Genomic DNA, 25,091 nt, shown 5'->3' with positions numbered 1-25,091 from the left:
GGGGCAACTGTTTGTTGTGATTTGGCGCTATATAAAAAAATTGATTGATTGATTGATTGATTATGTAAACGCAGCACTGTGAGAACTGGAAATGTTAAATTGTCCATAGCTGTGTGTGCGGGTGTAAATGTGTTTGTTTGTCTATATGTGGCCCTGTGACAGACTGGCGTCCTGTCCAGAGTGTACCCTGCCTCATGCCCTATGACTGCTGGGATAGGCTCTAGCCCCCCATGACCCTTAATTGGAGGAAGAGGTTGAAGATAAAAATATACTAGATGGACTTCATGGTATGTAATCTTAACCAGTCTCTCCTGCGCCTTCAGGCAAAACCTGTGAGTTTATAAGACCCTCACACTGAAAGACAAAAACATTTATAATGTAGCTATAATGGTTCCCAAACTGAGGTCCGAGCACCCCTCAGTTATGCCCAAGAACACAACAGGTGTGCAAAGTTTTCTCAGCTCTGAGGTAATCAAAAGTAGAAGTACACATTAAAATAAAATCATAATAATGCGCTTACTGTACCATTAGTACAAATTAAGAGATAATGTTTAGATAATGTTTTTCTGGACGAACCAACAAGAGAAAAAAATGAGGGGGGGTGGCATGAAGTTCTAACTGATGTTAGTTTTTTTTTATTCTATGCATGTTGGGATGTGTGGAGGCTTAGCCTTTCTGAGACATAAGAAAACAGTTTTGGAACCACTGGTTTAGACCAAAACACCACAAACAAATCATGAACTTTGATTCATTATTTATCAATCAATATTTGTATGAATGGATGCAGATGTAATAATTAGAGATTACACATGATGAGAATGGCACAGGTATCCACTGAAATCAGATACCGTGACAAGAAGAATATTAAAAATATCATCATCGGCGTCCCTCCATCCTAAAAGACGATGGGTTCAGTCACTGAATTTGTTGGTTCTCTATGGACCCTACACTTTTTGTTGTGACTGTGCAGGCCTATTCTGGAACGGTAGTCTCGCCTACAGTTTGAACAGATGAAGTTGGTATCTGGCATGACTGAGGCTATCATTAAAAATATGATACACTGATATATACATGAAAGTGTGTCATATAGTAATTATACACGTGTGGCAACTCTGACGGGTGGTGGAGGGACAAACATAGGAAGAGGCATCGATCTTTCCGATGGAGTCTGTAAGAAAACACAAGGTGTTTGAGATCTTCAATATCTATGACAAAAATAACCATCCAGTAATACAGCCACACAGTAGACGAAAAAGTATTCATCAACTCTGAAGCTTATCAGGTTTGCCTAAATTTTAAATACAACATACATATATTTTTGAAATTTGAAAGACAGAATGTGTTTAATTTTAACATACCTCACCAGGCTCATGATTTATTTCACATTATTTCTGATTTATTTTTTGATTTTTGGCATCACTATGCTACGTGGAAACTGAAATCAAAATAAATGAGCATCTGGTACATCTTGATGAGAGAGAACCTATCCTACCAGTAATCTGGTAATAATGATTTATGTATTTAACAGTTACCTGATGTAATCTGTTGTAATCTGGAATAGAGTTCAGACCTCCTGACAGTAATTTATGAGGAGTTATATCAGTCTGTGTTGATGTCTGTGAAAGAAAGCACAAAAAAAAAAAAGAAAAATCTATTTTCTGAACTGCAAAAGAATTACAGTTGATGGATGTTTGTGCACCATATGTATACTGTTATGTTACACTGAACTAGTTAGTATCTTATCAGATGTAACTAGTCATTAGTTAGCAAAGACTTCTTGAAAATACTCCAAAAGTCAGAAAAAAATATTCCAACCTTCTCAACTGGTCTGGACCTTGGATATTGTGTCTGTCGATCTACAACACAAATTTAAAAAGAAATCCAAAATATTAACTCTGGAGTAATGTTAATGTTAAGAAACAAATTATTATGTTGCTTACACTTTTTTTTAGAGGCAGAAGCACAGAGGAAGATGGTGCCACAGAGCAGGAGCAGGAATAGAAGGCTGCAGGGAATTCCAGCTGCAATACCAGGAATGGCTGGACCGTTCAGTCCTTCACCTAATTACACAGTCAGAGAAGATCCAACAATTTATCCCCTGTACTATCCTGTGAAATAAAACACACATAGGAAATACCTGACCGTACCTGGACCAGTTCTTTGAATTCTTGACGGTTCTCCTTCAATCACACCAGCTCTTGGGAAAATTCTAAACATGTATGTTGATTTGGGATCAAGGGTAAATATGTCTGTGCTCCGATCAGAGCCGGGTCTCTGCTGGATGGAGCGAAACCCATCTGAACTGCGTTTTGTTGGGTTGTCATTACGTTCCTCACTCAGGAGTTTCGGTCCCTTCATTTGGATGTCAAAACCTTTGTAAAAGCACAAGCAATTATTATGGAATTTCATTGTATTTGATCCCCCCACCCCTCACACACACCCCTTGCTCCACTCTAAAGGACTTTTAAAGGTTGATTAAAAAAAAAAAAAATCATCATGATTACATCAGTCCAACATTCTCAACAAAACCATTCTTACATTGGGCTACTCTTTGTTCTGGGGTTTATCAGATTTGGCCATACATAATGCCACACAATATGATGCTTCAAATGTCTGAGATATAAAGGAGATGGAGTGGGAGGAGGTGTTGCAGGAAAGAGGCACTCAGCTGCTACAAATCATGGACCTGTGGTGGATTTTGCGTGCTTGTGCAGAACTGATCCCACACCAGAAAACCTCTCACATGTCACCCGAGTCCACTATCTAAATAAGAATGCACCAGATTCAAGTGCACGACTTGAAGGTAATAACAACAAGCTGATTGTGTGGTTCATGCTGCACCCAAAATACAGCCATGATTAATTAAGAGACTAAATGCAACCCCTTTACACACTGCACCTTGCTATGACCACAGATTATGCCCCATTTAAATAGTAAAGCACAGTTGGAAACACCCCAAATGCACTTGAGTTGTGTGCTTTAGATCATATTCTATACATATCATCAAGCAAGGGGCCTTTATACTTTTAAAGTATATCATATCCTAACCCTAAAGGTCAACCAACTCAGATATTATGGTACCACAAAAAAAGTCCAAAGGCAACCATCAAGAATTGGAGAAACCAATTACAATAGCTGAACGTAAGTGCAGCAGTGATGTCATTACAAAACAGTATTTTTGGAAGACATAGCACCACTATTATTAGAGGTTTTTACAGAATCTTTTGATTGTGGTTCCCTTCCACAAACTTTGTTCCAGGCCTGTATATACTTGCTGTTAAAAAAGGGTAAATATCCAGTACTCTGCAGTTCATACCGACCAATAAGTCTAACTTAATGCAGACTTTAAAATATTATCTAAATTACCGGCATGACGATTGGAAAACGCACTCCCATCTATTATTTCAATGGGCCAAACAGGCTATATTCAGGGGATGCAATCCTTCTCTAACCTGAGGCGGGTGTTCAATGTAGTATATAACTGCTTCTGCTATATAACTCTTCTACTTCCACAAAGGCTATAATTTCATTGGATACCGAAAAGGCATTTGACAGGGTGGAATGGAATTATCTGTGTTCTATTTTGGAGAAATTTAGTTTTGGTTCTAACTTTAGATCCTGGATTAGACTATTGTATTCCTCGCCACAAAGGTAACCATGCAGAAGGTTATGATGCTGTACGTCATTGATTTCAGGTTGAAGAATACTCCAAGTTTATAAACTGTGACTGTTTTCAGTAAACAAAAAGAGATCATCAAAACTGACATTTTCCTTCCACAGCTGTTCCATCTTTTCCCACAACATTGCCTGGCTCCACTAAATGTTTCACACATCACTCTATTTACACCCCTATCCTCTGTGTTTAGTGATGTTTAACACTACCTGGGTGCTTTCGCTGAGATGTACAAATTCAAAAGAAGAAGACTGTGTTGTGTGGGCCGCCAGAAGAGGAGGTACTGCTGGCCTACCACCAGAGGGCGCCCTGTCTGGAGTGCAGGCTCCAGGCACCAGAGGGCGCAGCCGCCTCACAGGAGCAGCCAGGGTGACAGCTGTCACGCATCACCTGCAACAGCTGTTACCAATCATCTGATCGGCAGGAGTACATCAGCAGGACGACGTCTCCACCTCTTTGCCGAGATATCGTTTCTACCTGTAAGGTAACGTTCTCAGCTGACTGTGACAGGAATATCTATTGCTTGTGTGTGTTTGGACAGCAGATAATCTGTTTCTTTTTTCAACGAGAGGTGGAGGTAGTTTTCCTGCCGTGTGGATTGCTGGGTGCAAACGCGCCCACATTTAATTGTTTGTTGTTCCTCGCCAGCAGTACCAGGTCCGACACGCGGAGGCAGTGGCCACCTGAGAGTTCGGGACTTGGCGGCTCCAGTATTCCCGGGGTCTGGTGGCGGAGGAAATCGTGTGGTTCCAGTTCTGCTTTGGACAGACGTCTCCTATCTTCGAGCCTGCCCACACGACATCTTTGTGAATTGACTTTTTGACCATTGTTGTAAGCTGTTGTATTTGTTGTGCGCATTCACAACAGTAAAGTGTTGTTATTTGACCTACTCCATTGTCCGTTCATTTGCGCCCCCTGTTGTGGGTCCGTGTACCTACACTTTCCCAACAGGATATCTCGGCCAACGTCATGGACCCCGAGGGGCGTCAACCGGCTGTTGAACGGCCAATGGAAGAGCAGGGTGCACAGGCGTCTGCAGGAGGAATGGTCGGTGAGTTGCAGCGAATCCTCACCGCTTTTACGGCTCGGTTGGATCTAATGACCGAGCAGAACGTCCTCCTTAACCGCAGGGTGGAGGCTCTCGCCGCGCAGGTGGAGGTGCGCCCTCAGGGCGCTGCTGCGGCTCTCCCTCCTGTCGATCCTGTGCGCAACAGTGACGTTCCACAGGTCGTTCAACGACCCCTCCCACCTTCCCCTGAAGCATACATAAGCCCTCCAGAGCTGTACGGGGGTTGTGTGGAGACGTGCGCGGACTTTCTTATGCAGTGTTCGCTCGTCTTCGCACAACGTCCCGTCATGTACGCGACTGATGCTAGTAAGATAGCTTATGTAATTAATCTGCTTCGCGGCAAGGCACGCGCTTGGGCTACAGCGCTCTGGGAGCAAAATTCACGGCTTCTTCTGACATATGATGGGTTTGTGAGGGAGTTCAGAACAGTGTTCGATCACCCAAATAGAGGAAAGACCGCTTCAGCCGTGCTGCTGTCAATGAGACAGGGGCGCCGGAGCGCAGCTGTTTATGCAGTCGACTTCCGCATTGCGGCTGCGAGGTCCGGCTGGAATAACACTGCCCTCTGCGCCACCTTCGTAAACGGACTGTCGTTGGTCCTGAAGGAGCTCCTGGTGGCCAAGGACGAACCGCGGGATTTAGACGGGCTTATTGATCTCGTTATACGATTAGACAATCGGTTAGAAGAACGCCGTCGGGAACGAGACGAAGGGCGTGGCGGGGCACGCGCCGTCCCTCTCCCTTCCGGTTCCGACCGAGTTCCGCCCTCCCCACGCTCCACGGCCTCTACGCTCCGTGTGGTGACAGCTCCCCCTGCTGATGAAGCTACGGACACGAGCAGGGCCAAATTTAGGGCACCAGATAGACAGAGGAGGCTGGCCCGTGGAGCGTGCTTTGTTTGTGGCTCAATAGAGCATCAAGTAAGGGACTGCGCCGAGCGGTTAAAACACCAACGCCCGCCCCTAGATACTGGGTTAGGGGTGGGCCAAAACATTCACGTGGGACATACCCATATTGCCACACGACTCCCAGTGACAATCCTTTATGAGGATTTAACCCTGAAGGCCCCAGCACTGGTGGACACGGGCTCTGAAGGGAATCTGTTAGACAGCAGATGGGCCAGGGAGATAGGACTCCCTCTGGTGTCGCTTACCTCGCCTGTGCAGGTGCGGGCACTAGATGGCTCCCTACTCCCACCAATCACACATAAGACACCACCAGTAACTCTGGTGGTGTCAGGAAATCACCGGGAGGAGATCGAGTTTTTTGTGACTCCTACTACCTCCCGTGTGATTTTAGGGTTCCCCTGGATGTTAAAACACAATCCCCGGATCGATTGGCCGTCCGGGGTAGTGGTTCAGTGGAGCGAGACCTGCCATCGGGTATGTTTAGGTTCCTCGGTTCCTCCCGGTTCCCAGGCTAAGGAGGAGGTCAGAGTCCCGCCCAATCTGGGGACGGTGCCGGTGGAGTACCATGACCTTGTAGATGTGTTCAGTAAGGATCTGGCGCTCACCCTTCCCCCCCACCGTCCGTACGATTGTGCCATTGATTTGGTTCCAGGCGTTGAGTTCCCGTCCAGTAGGCTGTACAACCTCTCACGACCTGAGCGCGAATCAATGGAGACCTACATCTGGGACTCATTAGCTGCCGGGTTGATCCGGAATTCCACCTCCCTGATGGGTGCAGGTTTCTTTTTTGTGGGTAAAAAAGACGGCGGACTTCGTCCATGCATTGATTATAGGGGACTGAACGAAATCACGGTTCGTAATCGATACCCGTTGCCCCTACTCGATTCAGTGTTCACGCCCCTGCATGGAGCCCGAATATTCACTAAGCTAGATCTTAGAAATGCGTATCACCTGGTTCGGATCCGGAAGGGAGACGAGTGGAAGACAGCATTTAACACCCCCTTAGGTCACTTTGAGTACCTGGTCATGCCGTTCGGCCTCACAAACGCCCCCGCGACGTTCCAAGCTTTGGTTAATGATGTCTTGCGGGATTTCCTGCACCGATTCGTCTTCGTATATCTAGACGATATACTCATCTTTTCTCCGGATCCTGATACTCATGTCCGGCATGTACGTCAGGTCCTGCAGCGGTTGTTGGAGAACCAGCTGTTTGTTAAGGGCGAGAAGTGTGAATTCCACCGCACATCTTTGTCCTTCCTGGGGTTTATCATCTCCCCCAACTCCGTCGCTCCTGATCCGGCCAAGGTTGCGGCGGTGAGAGACTGGCCCCAACCCACTAGCCGTAGGAAGCTGCAACAGTTCCTCGGCTTTGCTAATTTCTACAGGAGGTTCATTAAGGGCTACAGTCAGGTAGTTAGCCCCCTGACAGCCCTGACCTCACCAAAAGTCCCCTTCACCTGGTCGGATCATTGCGATGCCGCGTTCAAGGAGTTGAAATGGCGCTTCTCGTCTGCACCCGTTCTGGTGCAGCCCGATCCTAGTCGCCAGTTAGTGGTTGAAGTGGACGCCTCGGACTCAGGGATAGGAGCTGTGCTTTCCCAGAGCGGGAAGACCGATAAGGTCCTTCACCCGTGTGCCTACTTTTCCCGCAGGTTGACCCCGGCCGAACGGAATTATGACGTCGGCAATCGAGAACTCCTTGCGGTGAAAGAGGCTCTTGAAGAGTGGAGACATCTGTTGGAGGGAACGTCCGTGCCATTCACGGTTTTCACTGACCACCGGAACCTGGAGTATATCAGGACCGCCAAGCGGCTGAACCCCAGGCAAGCCCGCTGGTCACTGTTCTTCGGCCGTTTTGACTTCCGGATCACCTACCGTCCCGGGACCAAGAACCAGAGATCGGATGCCTTGTCCCGGGTACATGAAGATGAAGTCAAAACGGAGTTGTCGGATCCACCGGAACCCATCATCCCGGAGTCCACTATCGTGGCCACCCTCACCTGGGACGTAGAGAGAACCGTCCGGGAGGCCCTGGCACGAAGCCCGGACCCCGGAACTGGGCCGAAGAACAGACTCTATGTCCCACCAGAAGCTAGGGCTGCAGTCCTGGACTTCTGTCACGGCTCTAAGCTCTCCTGTCATCCAGGGGTGCGAAGAACCGTGGCAGTTGTCCGGCAGCGCTTCTGGTGGGCGTCCCTAGAGGCCGACGTCCGGGATTATATCCAGGCCTGCACCACCTGCGCCAGGGGCAAGGCTGACCATCGCAGGGCTTCGGGACTGCTCCAGCCGCTGCCCGTGCCCCATCGCCCCTGGTCCCACATCGGCCTGGATTTTGTCACGGGCCTCCCGCCGTCCCAGGGCAACACCACCATTCTCACGATAGTGGACCGATTCTCCAAGGCGGCCCACTTCGTGGCCCTCCCGAAGCTCCCGACGGCCCAGGAGACAGCGGACCTCCTGGTTCACCACGTCGTCCGGCTGCATGGGATCCCAACAGACATCGTCTCCGATCGCGGTCCCCAGTTCTCCTCGCACGTCTGGAGGAGCTTCTGCCGGGAACTGGGGCCACTGTGAGTCTCTCATCCGGGTATCATCCCCAGACCAACGGGCAAGCAGAACGGGCCAATCAGGAGATGGAGCAGGCCCTGCGTTGCGTGACAGCCGCGCACCCGGCGGCCTGGAGTACCCATCTGGCCTGGATCGAGTATGCCCATAACAGCCAGGTGTCGTCAGCCACCGGCCTCTCCCCTTTCGAGATATGTCTGGGGTACCAACCTCCTTTGTTTCCGGTGGTTGAGGGAGAGGTCGGTGTGCCCTCGGTCCAGGCCCACCTACGGAAGTGCCGTCGGGTGTGGCGTGCCGCCCGTTCTGCCTTGCTGAGGGCCCGGATGAGGACGAAGGCCCATGCAGACCGTCGGCGGACCCCGGCCCCTACGTACCGGCCAGGGCAGGCAGTGTGGTTGTCTACCAAGGACATACCCCTTCAAGTGGACTCCCCTAAACTGCAGGACCGGTATATCGGTCCGTTCAAAATCATCAAGGTCATCAGTCCAGCCGCAGTGAGGCTTCAGCTTCCGGCCTCACTGCAGATCCATCCCGTTTTTCATGTGTCCCGGATCAAGCCCCATCACACCTCACCCCTCTGTACTCCCGGTCCGGCACCACCTCCTGCCCGGATCATCGATGGCGAGCCGGCTTGGACTGTGCGCCGGCTCTTAGATGTCTGTAAGATGGGCCGGGGCTTCCAGTATTTGGACTGGGAGGGGTACGGACCTGAAGAACGCTCCTGGGTGAAGAGGAGCTTCATCCTGGACCCGGCCCTCCTGGCCGATTTCTACCGCCGCCACCCGGACAAGCCTGGTCGGGCGCCAGGAGGCACCCGTTGAGGGGGGGGTCCTGTTGTGTGGGCCGCCAGAAGAGGAGGTACTGCTGGCCCACCACCAGAGGGCGCCCTGTCTGGAGTGCGGGCTCCAGGCACCAGAGGGCGCAGCCGCCTCACAGGAGCAGCCAGGGTGACAGCTGTCACGCATCACCTGCAACAGCTGTTACCAATCATCTGATCGGCAGGAGTACATCAGCAGGACGACGTCTCCACCTCTTTGCCGAGATATCGTTTCTACCTGTAAGGTAACGTTCTCAGCTGACTGTGACAGGAATATCTATTGCTTGTGTGTGTTTGGACAGCAGATAATCTGTTTCTTTTTCAACGAGAGGTGGAGGTAGTTTTCCTGCCGTGTGGATTGCTGGGTGCAAACGCGCCCACATTTAATTGTTTGTTGTTCCTCGCCAGCAGTACCAGGTCCGACACGCGGAGGCAGTGGCCACCTGGGAGTTCGGGACTTGGCGGCTCCAGTATTCCCGGGGTCTGGTGGCGGAGGAAATCGTGTGGTTCCGGTTCTGCTTTGGACAGACGTCTCCTATCTTCGAGCCTGCCCACATGACATCTTTGTGAATTGACTTTTTGACCATTGTTGTAAGCTGTTGTATTTGTTGTGCGCATTCACAACAGTAAAGTGTTGTTATTTGACCTACTCCATTGTCCGTTCATTTGCGCCCCCTGTTGTGGGTCCGTGTACCTACACTTTCCCAACAGACTGGGTTTGTTGCATGATGCTAAAATGATATTCCCATTGAAAGAAATCAGTACAAATTTAGTTTTCTTGCCAAAATTAATCACTGCTTTACCTGTAACAACTGAGGTAGGTGGGACCTCCCAGGTCAATGTGATGACGGTTCCATCTGGATTAGAGAACAAACTGGAATCTGAGATCGATGGGCCTGAAGAGAGAGTAGGACTGTGAGAGGAGAGATCAAGAGATGGGGGTGGGTATACATGAAGACTGTGGAGCTTTGTTTGCAGGGTAAAGAGCAATATCAGGTATTACTGAGCTCTCTGAGGCACCATTGTGTCTTGTGTAATGCTACTACTTCAAATTAGAAAGTGAAGGCAACACATTCATCGGCATTTGAATGTGCCACGATTAATCCCTAATGCATCTGGAACAGCAGGGGTGCAAGAAGAATTTGTAACCTATATGTAAGCAAAAATTTAAAACAATGTAAAACAATAATCCAGTAAAAGACCATTTCAGGTTTGGTTTCCTTGTAATAGAAATGCCGTTGTAGTCACCACGCCCACTTGGCATTTTCACCAATCGACATGAACAACACTCCAAAAACAGGTGGTTTCAGTTGACAGCTTATTAAGTTAAATGACCTCCTGAACCTTGATTCCCTTTCATTTGTAATTACAAAATCTTGATGCTTTAGAAAAGGGTTGGGCAACAGTGTGACACAAAGAGCCACAATGGTGAAGGTTTTTGTTGCAAATGATCACTTAGACAGGTGGTTTTGCTGATGAAGCTCCTCCACTCAATGTCCTGATCATCTGTGAAATCACCTGCTGAGGTTACTGGTACCTACACCATCTTGACCCTGCAGGCCCACCTCTGCTTTCGAATGAAATCACCCTGAATCAAACACTTTGTGAAAAACAACATAGGTTGCAATGCCAGGCAACAGACTGTGGCCTTTGCCCTAAATAGCAAAGTAGAGTTGGACACACCTCATATGTACTTGCACCAGTGCACCATCATAGGCCGTGCCACATAGATGGTCAAGATAAGGACCCACATTTTAAACCCATACACCTCTTTGTATCATTCTCAAGACATAAGTTGAAAGGTCACTTTTTATTAACACCACAGTCAAATCAGTCTGTGAATGCTCGACTTTCCTTTTACGATTGTGTCATATATGAAAAATACAAATTTCCACAAGTTTGTTTTGGCAGAAATGATTCAGAGTGAACAGAGCAGCCATCTTTGAGCTCCAAATGAACTCAAACGAAATTCTGCCCAACGTTCCAATTGTAAAGTGTAGTTATTAATGTCTAAAGTTATACTGCTGGTGATATTTTCAAATTTATATTAGGACTATTTACCCAACAGTGGTACTCATAACATTAACCTAAGATTCATCCGTGGCATCTGTGTTAAGCAAACAAACCGGGAAACTTCTAACACTGGTGACTGTTGATATAATCGGGTATATTAGAAAACAATTCACATAACTGGTCATATGGCTTCTGACATTATTGAACCATGAATGTTCAAACATTTACAAAGTGGTATTTGCAGGGTGGATTTTTGTAACTCCCTGTAAGGCTACACTGTGCATGCTGTTTCATTCCTTCCTCAAAAAAAAAAAGATCTGAAAACACCGTATCTCACATATGAAGCAATCATCTTAGTAAAAACCAGAGGCTTGATTTGTAATGTTTTAAGATGAATGGGGTCGTTAGAAAGACCTTTGCGTACCACCTCAGACATTCTGTAAAAGAAAGCCAAAATCGCGATTAAACCTGCCACTGTTTTTGACATCAAAAACAGAGGGTGTGGCCACCAGACTTTGTAATCCCATGACAACACCATCTTTGAGGACTGCTTGTGTGCAAATGGGTCAGCAACAGCTAAACAGTTTTTTCTTCCATGCTCATGTGGAATTCTTTCACACCATTTCTTCTGTGGATGGCAGCAAAACATCAGCAAAATGCTAAATGAATCAAGACGATGAGACGATGAAATGACTGATGAATTCCAGAAGAGCTATTCTCTTCTGACAAAAGGCTTATAGTTTTCTAGTGCGAGCTCTTCATATTTTGCAGCAGCTGAGGAAGTTTAACCTGCCATAAACAATGATGGTGAACTTCTACACTGCCATCATTGAGTCCATCATCTCCTCCTCCATCATCGTCTGGTACGCAGCACTGCAGTGTACCATCCATGTGATCTGTCAGGCTTTCCCCTGGTTCTTGGTTTTAACTGTTTTTTAACCTGTGTCATGTGTTAGTTTCTCCACCAAGTGGCGCCCTCTGTTATTTTCCACACCTGGATCAGACAGTGATTGATTGTTGATAAACTATTTAAACCCTGACTTTCTGTTCAGTAGTTGAAGGATTCTTGGATGACTTTCCATGAGATCCAGATGCTTCTCTAAAGCTGGGTTTACACTGTGCAAGTTGTGGCCCTTTTTGAGCTGATTTTTCACTTATGCGAGAATTTTTTGGATGGCGCTGAGTTTCAGCTTAATCGTGCATCCTGTATCGTGTAGCATACATGGAGTAACGCGCTGCATTTAACCTCTCACGACCACCTCCCGATCGGCAATCGTATGGTTGGATGAAAAGCAAACCCGTTTGATATTCTGGTCGGCCCTCGTGAGGGTATCGCGCAGTTGAAGCAGCGCTATGAGCATCTATGAGCTGATTTATCCCAACCTCTCGCACTGCGTATGTGCAAACACCGATGCGGAATTGGAGAGAGCATGAACAGTGATCACCTCTTTGGGAGAGCAGCTTCTGTTTCTTCCCCACCTATTCTTCAACTCATGTAAAGTCTTGTATTGTTTTTGTTGTTGTTGTTAAAAATTTGATGTCTCCCATCGAGAGTTTTTGTAAAAATAAGAAATGTAAATAAAGTTTGAAAAAAAAAGCTTCTGTTTACGTTTTGCTTCCGGAAACACAAGTCCGACGTGGTTTTCGAACGTACAATCTAAGTAGTCAGATTGCATCAGAGCATCGGGCCATATAGTGTGAGAACATAAATCGTGCTCTCTGAACTTTTACACCCTGCGGTTTTGTCGTACAGTTTGAGCTGGAGCTGAGTACAATGATTCAAACTATCGTACAGTGTCTGCCCAGCTTTAGCTCTCAAAGCCTGGCCAGAGACTTGTTGTTCGTTTGCTGTTTGTTGCTTTGCTTTCCTTGTTTTTGCCTCGCCAGCTTTCAGAGCCTTGTTCCATGATTCAGAAAGATACTAGGAGGACCAGGCCTGATCACCACCCCATGGCTGAACAGTGAACTTTATTTCTTAAGAGGAGAACTTTATTTCCCGACCCCTGAAGCAACCTGTGTTAAGCCTGTGTTGATCTATGCCTGTTTTTGAGGACAGCGTTACGAGTGCCTTTCACTCACCCTGTGTCTTCTTCCTTAGTTCCTGGTTGCTGAGGCAAACGTTGCACCTGCCCCTGGTCATAGAATCCTTAGTTGACATTATTCCTTCAAGACTAAATCAAATCAAATCAATTTTATTTATATAGCGCCAAATCACAACAACAGTTGCCCCAAGGCACTTTATATTGCAAGGCAAAAGCCATACAATAATCACAGAAAAACCCCAACGGTCAAAACGACCCCCTGTGAGCAAGCATTTGGCGACAGTGGGAAGGAAAAACTCCCTTTTAACAGGAAGAAACCTCCAGCAGAACCAGGCTCAGGGAGGGGCAGTCTTCTGCTAGGACTGGTTGGGGCTGAGGGAGAGAATCAGGAAAAAGACATGCTGTGGAAGACAGCAGAGATCAATCACTAATGATTAAATGCAGAGTGGTGCATACAGAGCAAAAAGAGAAACAAACAGTCAGTGCATCATGGGAACCCCCCAGCAGTCTAAGTCTATAGCAGCATAACTAAGGGATGGTTCAGGGTCACCTGATCCAGCCCTAACTATAAGCTTTAGCAAAAAGGAAAGTTTTAAGCCTAATCTTAAAAGTAGAGAGGGTGTCTGTCTCCCTGATCCGAATTGGGAGCTGGTTCCACAGGAGAGGAGCCTGAAAGCTGAAGGCTCTGCCTCCCATTCTACTCTTAAAAACCCTAGGAACTACAAGTAAGCCTGCAGTCTGAGAGCGAAGCGCTCTATTGGGGTGATATGGTACTATGAGGTCCCTAAGATAAGATGGGAGCTGATTATTCAAAACCTTAAAAGTAAGAAGAAGAATTTTAAATTCTATTCTAGAATTAACAGGAAGCCAATGAAGAGAGGCCAATATGGGTGAAATATGCTCTCTCCTTCTAGTCCCCGTCAGTACTCTAGCTGCAGCATTTTGAATTAACTGAAGGCTTTTCAGGGAACTTTTAGGACAAACTGATAATAATGAATTACAATAGTCCAGCCTAGAGGAAATAAATGCATGAATTAGTTTTTCAGCATCACTCTGAGACAAGACCTTTCTAATTTTAGAGATATTGCGCAAATGTAAAAAAGCAGTCCTACATATTTGCTTAATATGCGCATTGAAGGACATATCCTGATCAAAAATGTCTCCAAGATTTCTCACAGTATTACTAGAGGTCAGGGTAATGCCATCCAGAGTAAGGATCTGGTTAGACACCATGTTTCTAAGATTTGTGGTACAAGTACAATAACTTCAGTTTTATCTGAATTTAAAAGCAGGAAATTAGAGGTCATCCATGTCTTTATGTCTGTAAGACATTCCTGCAGTTTAACTAATTGGTGTGTGTCCTCTGGCTTCATGGATAGATAAAGCTGGGTATCATCTGCGTAACAATGAAAATTTAAGCAATGCTTTCTAATAATACTAGACTAGCCCGGGAAACTGCAGCTCCCTTATTTCACTGCCAGGAAGCCCGCCACTCTCTATACTGCGGGCATCCCAGCACAGCATTTCATTTCTTTATTGTAAATAAATATATTTTTCATTCTGAACTCCTCTCCGTGTCCAGCTCCCTACGTGTGGGTCCAGCTTGAAACTGTTTGGTTAGACCCGAACCCCTAACCATAACAGATTGACTGCAATCTGCCATCCCTATAGGACCTGTACACTTTCAGGACCCTCAGGCGAGCAAGGAAGATTGTGGCCGATCCCTCCACCCCAGGACACAAACTTTTTGTTACCCTCCCCTCTGGCAGACGGCTGAAGTCCATCAGAACTAAAACCTCAAGACACAAAAACAGCTTCTTTCCATCCGCAACTAGGCCAACAGCCTCTACCCCCAGGCCATCCGTCTCCTGAACAAACCCTGCCCCCCTCTCCCCCGTCTATCTTACAACACTCCACACCTGCCATAACTGTGATCCGGACTTTGCACTGATGCAAAAACCCACGTCTGACTACCTCTTTGCTCTGTTACTAACAATCTACCTCATTATATTCCAAATAATCCTTTTTCAACTACACCAACTGCCATAACTGTGATTTGAACTTTGCATTGATGCATCAAGTACACTACCATAACTCTGTTGCCAATAATGAAGCTATTCATACAACCTATCTCTGCCCATCATGTCATTATGTTTACATCTCTTAAGTGCCTACTGCAGTGTATTGTTTTTTTGCACTTTATGAAATGCACTAGTGCCTGTACACTTATTGTTTAATAAATTCTCTAAATGTTATTTCGTTGTACCAACAATGACAATAAATTAAATTATGATTATTAGACTAATAAATAATGCTAGAGACCCCCATTTACTCTGTCCCCCTCACCACTTCCACAAGGCACTGTACATCACACCATACACCAATCACATTCTTTTACAGTCCCATTCCACTACATTATATTTATTCATTTTACAGTGTACATAGTTTATAGTTTGACTATTTTACTTCTTACAGAAGTGTGTTTTCCTTTTCTTTGTTCTTGTTTATGCACCAACAACGCCAGATCAAAATCCTTGTATGTGAGAACTTACTTGGCAATAAATTTGATTCCGATATTCAAGTAATCCCATTTGATATTCTTCCTTCATATCAGCATCAAATTTTAATTTAACCACTTTCCCTTCCCTTGATGTCTCAAGTTGTTATTCAAGCAGCTTTCTAATAGGTTTGTTCCAGAGACAAGCAACCTGTAGACAGAATACATTCTTCCTTATGTCTGAACTACAGAAATGATGATTGTTTTGGAGATGGTAGAGGACCTTTGTTATTGCTTTTTCATCATATATGTTGGGGACAATCTTGTAGGTCTTGATCATATTTCCTCTGACTCTGTACTGTCTTGTTGGTAGTCCTAGCCATCTGAGTTGGACTTCTTAACTTTTGTTCCCATGTATGATAAAAAATTTTAATCATTTGTCTGATATTATAAGAGAATTAACAGATAAACATTCTTAAAATTAAGTAAAAGTCCTCATTCTTGCTTGTATCAAAATCGTGACATTTAAGCTGTTTTTTTTAGCATAAGCACTTTCTTTTTTTTCATGGAACTACAAACAATATTTGCACAATACCTTAAATCTCACTAATTCATCTCCCTCATGTACAGTTTAACTTGTCTGTCTCACACATCCTTTTATTTTTCTCTTATTGCACATTTTATTTTTCGTGCACATTTCATTTGCACATTTTATGACTGTGAATTATTCAGTGTTTAAGTGTATATTTATACATGCTGTACAGAGAGAGTGCAGTTCAAATCGAAGTTAAATTCCTTGCATTCTGTGGATACTTGGCGAATAAAAGCTCTTGATTCTGAAAATGTGTACCTCTGTACTTGAGCATATTCACTGACAGCACTCTTTCACCTCTCCTTTAGAGATGCTCGGATCAGCAGACAAGCACAAATTTAGTGTTTATTAAGGCAATTCAATACCTTGTATCTGAATTTGGCGTTTCTGAATGCCGAGTGGGTTGTGGCAGATGCAGGTGTAGTTCTTCAGAAGAAACTTGCTGATGTTGTAAGTACGAAATATGAGCTGTGTGGTGTTGGTGCTGATCTCATATGTTGTGCCATTGATTATAAGCTCGTTGCCTACAGACCACAACACCACAGCTTTAGGCGAGGCCTCGCTGAAACATTCAATGGTGATCTCTATTTTTCCATTCATGTTCACTGTGGTCCTAAAAGCTGGCAGGAAATCCCCTGGACGACCTATCAATTAGAAGATTATATTATTAAATATTGACATGTAAAGTCAGTTATTTATTATTGTTGTTAATTCTGCAGGATACTATTTCTGCACTTGCAATTCTCAAACAAATGCTCCATTACAAAAAAACATACTTGCAGTAATGCTACATTTGTTGGTTTTGACAGGATGGTCTGCGATGCATGTTACAGTTTTCCTGTTGAGGTCAGGTTCAGTCGTCACAGTCAGACTGAGGATTCCTGCTGCACTGCTGCTGTTACTTAAAGCTGGGAAGTAAAGCTGAGCTGGAGGGGTTCCTCCTGACCACTGACACAGGTACTGTAGCTCAGTTTTGTTCACAGAGTTCACAGAACACACTGGGTTTCCCAAGGGACTCTCTGTCCAAAGAAAGAGGTGATTATGCATCAGTAAACAAAATCATCCATTTTCTATAACCAGCGCCCATGAAAAAAATGTCCATTTAAAAAAAATAATAAGAATTTCTGTACTGCGGAAAGGCAAAGTTCTTATGAAGACAGGTCTAATAGAAGTTAACCACACACACAAAGTAATACAGTTGGGGGTCACAAACCATAAATGTTTATGATGATGCTTTGCTGCTGCTGTGCTCCAGTCCTTTCGTTTGTCACTGTGCAGGTGTAGGTGCCTCCTTGATTTGTCTTTATGTTCGTCAGATTCAGGATTCCTTCATGGGAACTAGAAAGCGACCGACCCCCAAAAACCCAGTTGATGGTCGGCTGCGGGAATCCCTCAGACTGACAGAAAAGGCTCAGTGAAGCTCCTGATTCATAGAATGGTCGAGACGGAGTAACTTCAATTATTGGAACATCTGGTCCATCTATTTAAAAACAAATAAATAAAAACTAAAAAGGACTGTAAAGTGTGAGATGAAGTTGATCAGTTTGGAGAAATGATCAGCGTAATTGATCTTACACAGCACCGAGATGTACATGTAGGCTGTCACACTGCTGAAGGGGTTCGTCAGCAACAATGTGTAGTTTCCGGTGTCATTTCGGTTTGGCGCATAGACCACCAGGCTCATTTGCTGCACTGAGTAGTGCGAGTTGAACTTTATCTGCACACCATTGAAGGACCACATTTGCTGCTCAATGACTTCTTGTGCTTGCAGTAGGTTATAGTTTATGGTGAAGTTCCCGGATCCCTCTGTGACATCAGATGGATCACAGGTCAGTGTAACACTGTGGATAATTTCTGTGAAACCAAAAGCAAAAGGCAAGTTAACAGGAAAAAATACACTGTGACCAACAGATGAAAAATGTTTGTTATTCATCAATTTTTTTGTTTTTTTTAAAGAATGAAATTAATGAGTAACATACAGGCAATCTGTCTGTAGGCAGGGTGTATACACTCTGGGTGTATCCAACTGTGGATGGATGGTTGATTGCATGGATAAATGTATTTGTAAGACAAGCCGATAATCACTGCTGCATTTCTCGCTTAGAAAACCCTCCATTTTTGACACACCATCTATGCAAGTTGTTTTTTGATGTTGATTAATTCCCTGAAATGAGTCACTTTGTGTGAAATAAATTTTGAATCTACCTTTTAGTTTGGATTTGTATTAAAAATCTTCAGTTGTAGATGTGTACATGTAAAAGCTCCCCGGCTGTTAGTAATTCAATCAGTTTCAAAGTATTTAATTTATATAACACCAAATCACAACAACGCTGGCTCAAGGCACTTCACACAAGTAAGGTCTAACCTTACCAACCTCCCTGAGCAAGCACACAGGTGACAGTGGTAAGGAAAAACTCCCTCTGGTGATAATGAGGAAGAAACCTCAAGCAGACCAGACTCAGAGGGGTGACCCACTGCTTAGGAAATTCTAACAGTTGCAAGGTTTTTACAAGTTTTATAAGAAACAGAAGAAGAAACAGAAAACAGAACAGCAACAAAAACAGAGTATGAGGGAGCTGTACGATAGTAAAATGTAGCACTTAAACAGCTTATTTTATACTTCCGTTAAGTATCACATAAGTCCATATCTGGATTGCTACTTACTCTGACTCATGCACACAGTCTGTGAGAGAACAAATAACTAAAATAAAATAGACATCGCTAAGAGCCCCTTCACACATAACACGAAAGACGCAGAAACCGGAAGAGGGTCTGCGAACCAAACACGAAATGGGGAACCACGAAACATTCCATCTGCTGCTGGGAGGGATGCACGTTCGGACACGTGTGCATGAAACCATGGCAGCAGTTTCATGCACGCTTGTGTTCACGCGCACGAACATAGTGCGAGCACGTGGAAAGTCGCGCACACAGCAGTGGATGAAAAAAATAAAAAACACCAATTTATAATATGTAATTCCTGTTATAAACAGCGGATTTAGCCTCCGACCTAGACGTACACCAGGAAGTAATGAAATGATGTGGATTACTGTTCTCTTATGCATGTTTTACATGAATTACCTGATGCGCTCATCTCATGTGTCATGAAGAGCCGGTCGCTCACATCGTGAATACATCAGCAGTGATCTGCTGCAAATGTGATATGTGTTTTAATTATTACAATGTGGCGAAATCCCGCTGTGACACACGCCTCGCAGGGGTGTCGCATGGGGTGATTTCCTGCATGGCATGATATTCAGCAGCTTTGCAGTGCGCTGACACACTAGTCAGCTGAAACAATATGTTTAAATTTTTTCCCATCTTTATTCCAAGCTGTATAATTAGTGAAAATCATTGAGTTGATATCAATAATAAATAAAAGGAGGACACAATACAGAACCCTGCGGTTAAATACCCTGGTTAAACAAAAAATAAATACCACTCACGGGATTCAAACCTGCAATTTACAAAAGCTCAGATTACTAGACGGAAATTTTAGCACTGCGCTAACAGGAGCGTGAAAAGCCTAAAATCAACAAGCAGATAAACTTTTTTTAAAGAGAAAAAAGTGCCATAATAACTGACAAAACAGCATTTGGTACGGCATATTTTTGTCTGTGTTGTAATGTAACACCTTGCATGCACGGTCACGTCCAGCTGTCAGTCAGTTGGCAGTCAGCTGACATGCACTAGCGTCCACAGCAAACCTTTAATTGTGTCACACATTTAAATGGTAAAACAGGTATATATGGTTTGCATAATCACAGCTCCATCTTTCTGTACGATACAGCGGTATGTAAAAGTTTGGGCACCCCCAATAATTTTCCTTTATAAATCATTGGTTGTCTGGATCAATCAATCAATCAATCAATTTGATTTATATAGTGCCAAATCACAACAAACAGTTGCCCCAAGGCGCTTTATATTGTAAGGCAAGGCCATACAATAATTACGTAAAAACCCCAACGGTCAAAACGACCCCCTGTGAGCAAGCACTTGGCGACAGTGGGAAGGAAAAACTCCCTTTTAACAGGAAGAAACCTCCAGCAGAACCAGGCTCAGGGAGGGGCAGTCTTCTGCTGGGACTGGTTGGGGCTGAGGGAGAGAACCAGGAAAAAGACATGCTGTGGAGGGGAGCAGAGATCAATCACTAATGATTAAATGCAGAGTGGTGCATACAGAGCAAAAAGAGAAAGAAACACTCAGTGCATTATGGGAACCCCCCAGCAGTCTAAGTCTATAGCAGCATAACTAAGGGATGGTTCAGGGTCACCTGATCCAGCCCTAACTATAAGCTTTAGCAAAAAGGAAAGTTTTAAGCCTAATCTTAAAAGTAGAGAGGGTGTCTGTCTCCCTGATCCGAATTGGGAGCTGGTTCCACAGGAGAGGAGCCTGAAAGCTGAAGGCTCTGCCTCCCATTCTACTCTTACAAACCCTAGGAACTACAAGTAAGCCTGCAGTCTGAGAGCGAAGCGCTCTATTGGGGTGATATGGTACTATGAGGTCCCTAAGATAAGATGGGACCTGATTATTCAAAACCTTATAAGTAAGAAGAAGAATTTTAAATTCTATTCTAGAATTAACAGGCAGCCAATGAAGAGAGGCCAATATGGGTAAGATATGCTCTCTCCTTCTAGTCCCCATTAGTACTCTAGCTGCAGCATTTTGAATTAACTGAAGGCTTTTCAGGGAACTTTTAGGACAACCTGATAATAATGAATTACAATAGTCCAGCCTAGAGGAAATAAATGCATGAATTAGTTTTTCAGCATCACTCTGAGACAAGACCTTTCTAATTCTAGAGATATTGTTATGTGTCGACGCGGGTTGAGGAGCGAACCTGCGTCTGATGGAACCCAGCGCTAAAATAACCAGAAAGCGGTTCCAATAACAAAACAATTTATTCCTTTCACCCTCTGGTGCATGACAAAGTGAATGAACAAAAGATGCGTCAGTCTGGTGGAGTGAAGGCTGTCACGCTTTCCAGCGCCTAAAAGGATCGAAGCCCGGCGCTTCTGGACTCACTTTACCACCAAACACCCCCCAGGTGGACACGATAAACCGACTCTCTGCGAAGGATAGAAGAGGTGAGGTAAGTCAGCAGTTACAAACAATATCCTTCAAAAGGCACACACTATCAGCAACACATTCAGGTCTGTATTTAAGCTTTATGTAAATGAGCAGCTTCTCACAACAAGTGGAGGATCACCAGTCCGCACACCACGGCAGTGAGAAGCGAGCTGCACAATTCTCATCACAATTCAAATCTACTGCGTAACAAAATACCAAGTTACTATCAACAATTAATCAAACAATTATTCACCTCTGATGTGTGCTGACAGCATGTGTCCCTCACCCTTCTTCCTTCCGAGGCACGATGTGTCAAACCCAGGCGCGGTCCTCAGCGTCTCACAAACAAACATCACAAGGTCGAGTTCCCGGCAATTCTGCTTGAATCACACATGGCTTAAATGCAGAACGCCATCTAATTATCTGCTTCAGCTGAAAGTCTTTAAGGTTGCATGTGAGCACCATCCACAGGTGCTGCACATAATGTTGATGAGGGTGAAGGATTCTTCAGCCAGCACCTTCTCCACAGACAAATCAGTTTTCATACCACCTGGAGAGCAAAGAAAAGAAAAGAACACCAAAATGTCCAGCCACACCCCCCCAACACACAACAGATATTGCGTAAATGCAAAAAAGCAGTCCTACATATTTGTTTAATATGCGCTTTGAATGACATATCCTGATCAAAAATGACTCCAAGATTTCTCACAGTATTACTAGAGGTCAGGATAATGCCATCCAGAGTAAGGATCTGGTTAGACACCATGTTTCTAAGATTTGTGGGGCCAAGTACAATAACTTCAGTTTTATCTGAGTTTAAAAGCAGGAAATTAGAGGTCATCCATGTCTTTATGTCTGTAAGACAATCCTGCAGTTTAGCTAATTGGTGTGTGTCCTCTGGCTTCATGGATAGATAAAGCTGGGTATCATCTGCGTAACAATGAAAATTTAAGCAATGCCGTCTAATAATACTGCCTAAGGGAAGCATGTATAAAGTGAATAAAATTGGTCCTAGCACAGAACCTTGTGGAACTCCATAATTAACCTTAGTCTGTGAAGAAGATTCCCCATTTACATGAACAAATTGTAATCTATTAGACAAATATGATTCAAACCACCGCAGCGCAGTGCCTTTAATACCTATGGCATGCTCTAATCTCTGTAATAAAATTTTATGGTCAACAGTATCAAAAGCAGCACTGAGGTCTAACAGAACAAGCACAGAGATGAGTCCACTGTCTGAGGCCATAAGAAGATCATTTGTAACCTTCACTAATGCTGTTTCTGTACTATGATGAATTCTAAAACCTGACTGAAACTCTTCAAATAGACCATTCCTCTGCAGATGATCAGTTAGCTGTTTTACAACTACCCTTTCAAGAATTTTTGAGAGAAAAGGAAGGTTGGAGATTGGCCTATAATTAGCTAAGATAGCTGGGTCAAGTGATGGCTTTTTAAGTAATGGTTTAATTACTGCCACCTTAAAAGCCTGTGGTACATAGCCAACTAATATAGATTGATCATATTTAAGATCAAAGCATTAAATAATGGTAGGGCTTCCTTGAGCAGCCTGGTAGGAATGGGGTCTAATAGACATGTTGATGGTTTGGATGAAGTAACTAATGAAAATAACTCAGACAGAACAATCTGAGAGAAAGAGTCTAACCAAATACCGGCATCACTGAAAGCAGCCAAAGATAACGATGGATCAGTAATTTCAGTTAAATATATCATATAGCAGACAAACACACTGATATTTGAGAAGTGAAATTAAGTTTCTAGTATTTACAGAAAGTGTGCAATAATTGTTTAAACAAAATTAGGCAGGTGCATAAATTTGGGGACCCTTGTCATTTTTGATTTTCATACATTCAGCACTAATTATTGGAACACAAGATTAGTTTTGTAAGCTCATTGACCCTTGACCTCCTTACACAGGTGAATCCAATCATGAGAAAGGGTATTTAAGGTGACCATTTGCAAACGTTTCTCATCTTTGCATCTCTTTTAATGAGTGGCAACATGGGAGTGTCTAAACAACTCTCAAATGACCTGAAAACAAAGATTGTTCAACATCATGATTTTGGGGAAAGATACAAAAAGTTATCTCAGAGATTTCAGCTGTCAGTTTCCACTGTGAGGAACATAGTGAGGAAATGGAAGACCGCAGGCACAGTACTAGTTAAGGCCCGAAGTGGCAGGCCAAGAAAAATCTCAGATAAGCTGAAGTGAAGGATGGTGAGAACAGTCAGTCAACCCACAGACCTGCTCCAAAGACCTACAACATGATCTTGCTGCAGATAGTGTCTCTGTGCATCGTTCAACTATACAGCGCACTTTGCACAAGGAAATACTGTATGGTAGAGAAATGCAGAGGAAGACTTTTCTGCGTACATGCCACAAACAGTCACTTGAAGTATGCTAAAGCACATTTGGACAAGCCAGCTTCATTGTGGAATAAGGTTCTGTGTACTGATGAAACTAAAACCGAGTTATTTGAACATAAGGGGTGGTATGCATGGCTGAAAAAGAACACAGCATTCCAAGAAAAACACTTGCTACCTGCAGTAAAATTTGGAGGTGGTTCCATCATGCTGTGTGGCCAGTGCAGGTACTGGGAATCTTGTTAAAGTTGAGGATCACATGGATTCCAGTCAATATCAGCAGATTCTTGAGAACAATGTTCATCAATCAGTGACAAAGTTGAAATTGCGCCGGGGCTGGATCTTTCAACAGGACAACGACCCTAAACATTGCTCAATATCTACTAAGGCATTCATGCAGAGGAACAAGTACAACTTTCTGGAATGGCGATCTCAGTCCCCAGACGTGAATATTATTGAAAATTTTTGGTGTGATTTTAACCGGGCTGTCCATGCTCAGAAACCAAACTGGAGATGTTTTGTAAAGAAGAATGGTCCAAAATACCTTCAACCAGAATCCAGACTCTCATTGGAAGCTATAGCAAGCATTTAGAGGCTGTTATTTCTGCAAAAGGAGGATCTTCTAAATACTGATGTATTTTTTTTCTGCTGGGGTGCCCAAATTTATGCACCTGCCTAATTTTGTTTAAAGAATTATTGCATACTTTCTGTGAATCCTATAAACTTCATTTCACTTCTTAAATATCACTGTTTGTCTGCTATATGATATATTTAACTGAAATTGTTGATTGAAACATGAATGATTTATAAAGGAAAATCATGGAAATCATCAGGGGTGCCCAAACTTTTACATACTGTATGTATCCAAGCCAGAACACCATTCAAGCATACTTACCAAATACTTTTAAAGTAAAAATTGTAGAGGCAGTGCCCACTCCAGACTTTATTATCTCAATTGTGTAGTTGTTGTTGTAGCCGTTAAGTGGCACATTGACAAAGGTAAGGGATCCACTTGGCTGAAGCTTCAGCACAGCTTTCTGGGTATCAGCTATGACTGGAACAGCGCTGGAGCCAACAGTCCAGGTGGCCACAGGTAAATTTCCCATGAACCATGTAAGTTGTGGGTCATTTGTTCCAATGAAGACCACAGATAGAGTCACGTTGGTACCAGCTATGGCACTGACCCGGGAAGGGCCAACTGGAGACACTCCAAGGACACAGTACACACCTGTCAGCATGGACACAAACACAAAGTGAAAATTGTTCTCTAACAAGGAAAAGGTTAAGCTTCGAATGATGTCCTACCTTCAAAGGTAACACTAAGCATTACCAGAAGAACTGGACTTAACTGCTCACACTGCTCCAGCCTCAACATTTTAAGTAAAGTTTAAAAACAACCAGTAGTAGTCCTCCAATTACAAAAAAAATGAACTGAATTTATGTTTTCATCTTTCCTAACAG

At 44.1% G+C, this 25,091-nt stretch overlaps 1 protein-coding gene across 1 annotated transcript; it reads right to left on the bottom strand.

Moving 5' to 3' along the window:
• Window positions 1-745: 745 nt before the first annotated feature.
• On the bottom strand, window positions 746-25,091 carry vsig10l (V-set and immunoglobulin domain containing 10 like). Its single transcript, XM_034174139.1, has 12 exons — window positions 24,936-25,091; window positions 24,526-24,858; window positions 17,752-18,030; window positions 17,390-17,656; window positions 16,953-17,195; window positions 16,542-16,820; window positions 9,836-9,928; window positions 2,148-2,372; window positions 1,941-2,060; window positions 1,816-1,856; window positions 1,533-1,616; window positions 746-1,168 (listed from the first exon to the last, which is right to left on the bottom strand). Exons 1-12 carry the CDS (start codon window positions 25,003-25,005, stop codon window positions 1,094-1,096), a joined length of 2,109 nt encoding a protein of 702 aa, XP_034030030.1. The 5' UTR covers window positions 25,006-25,091; the 3' UTR covers window positions 746-1,093.

The sequence above is a fragment of the Thalassophryne amazonica genome, chromosome 7 (assembly GCF_902500255.1).
Source record: "Thalassophryne amazonica chromosome 7, fThaAma1.1, whole genome shotgun sequence".
In the NCBI taxonomy this organism is placed as follows: domain Eukaryota; kingdom Metazoa; phylum Chordata; class Actinopteri; order Batrachoidiformes; family Batrachoididae; genus Thalassophryne; species Thalassophryne amazonica.
The sequence above is the reverse complement of the archived record's forward strand: the minus strand, read 5'-3'. Positions and strand labels throughout refer to the sequence as shown.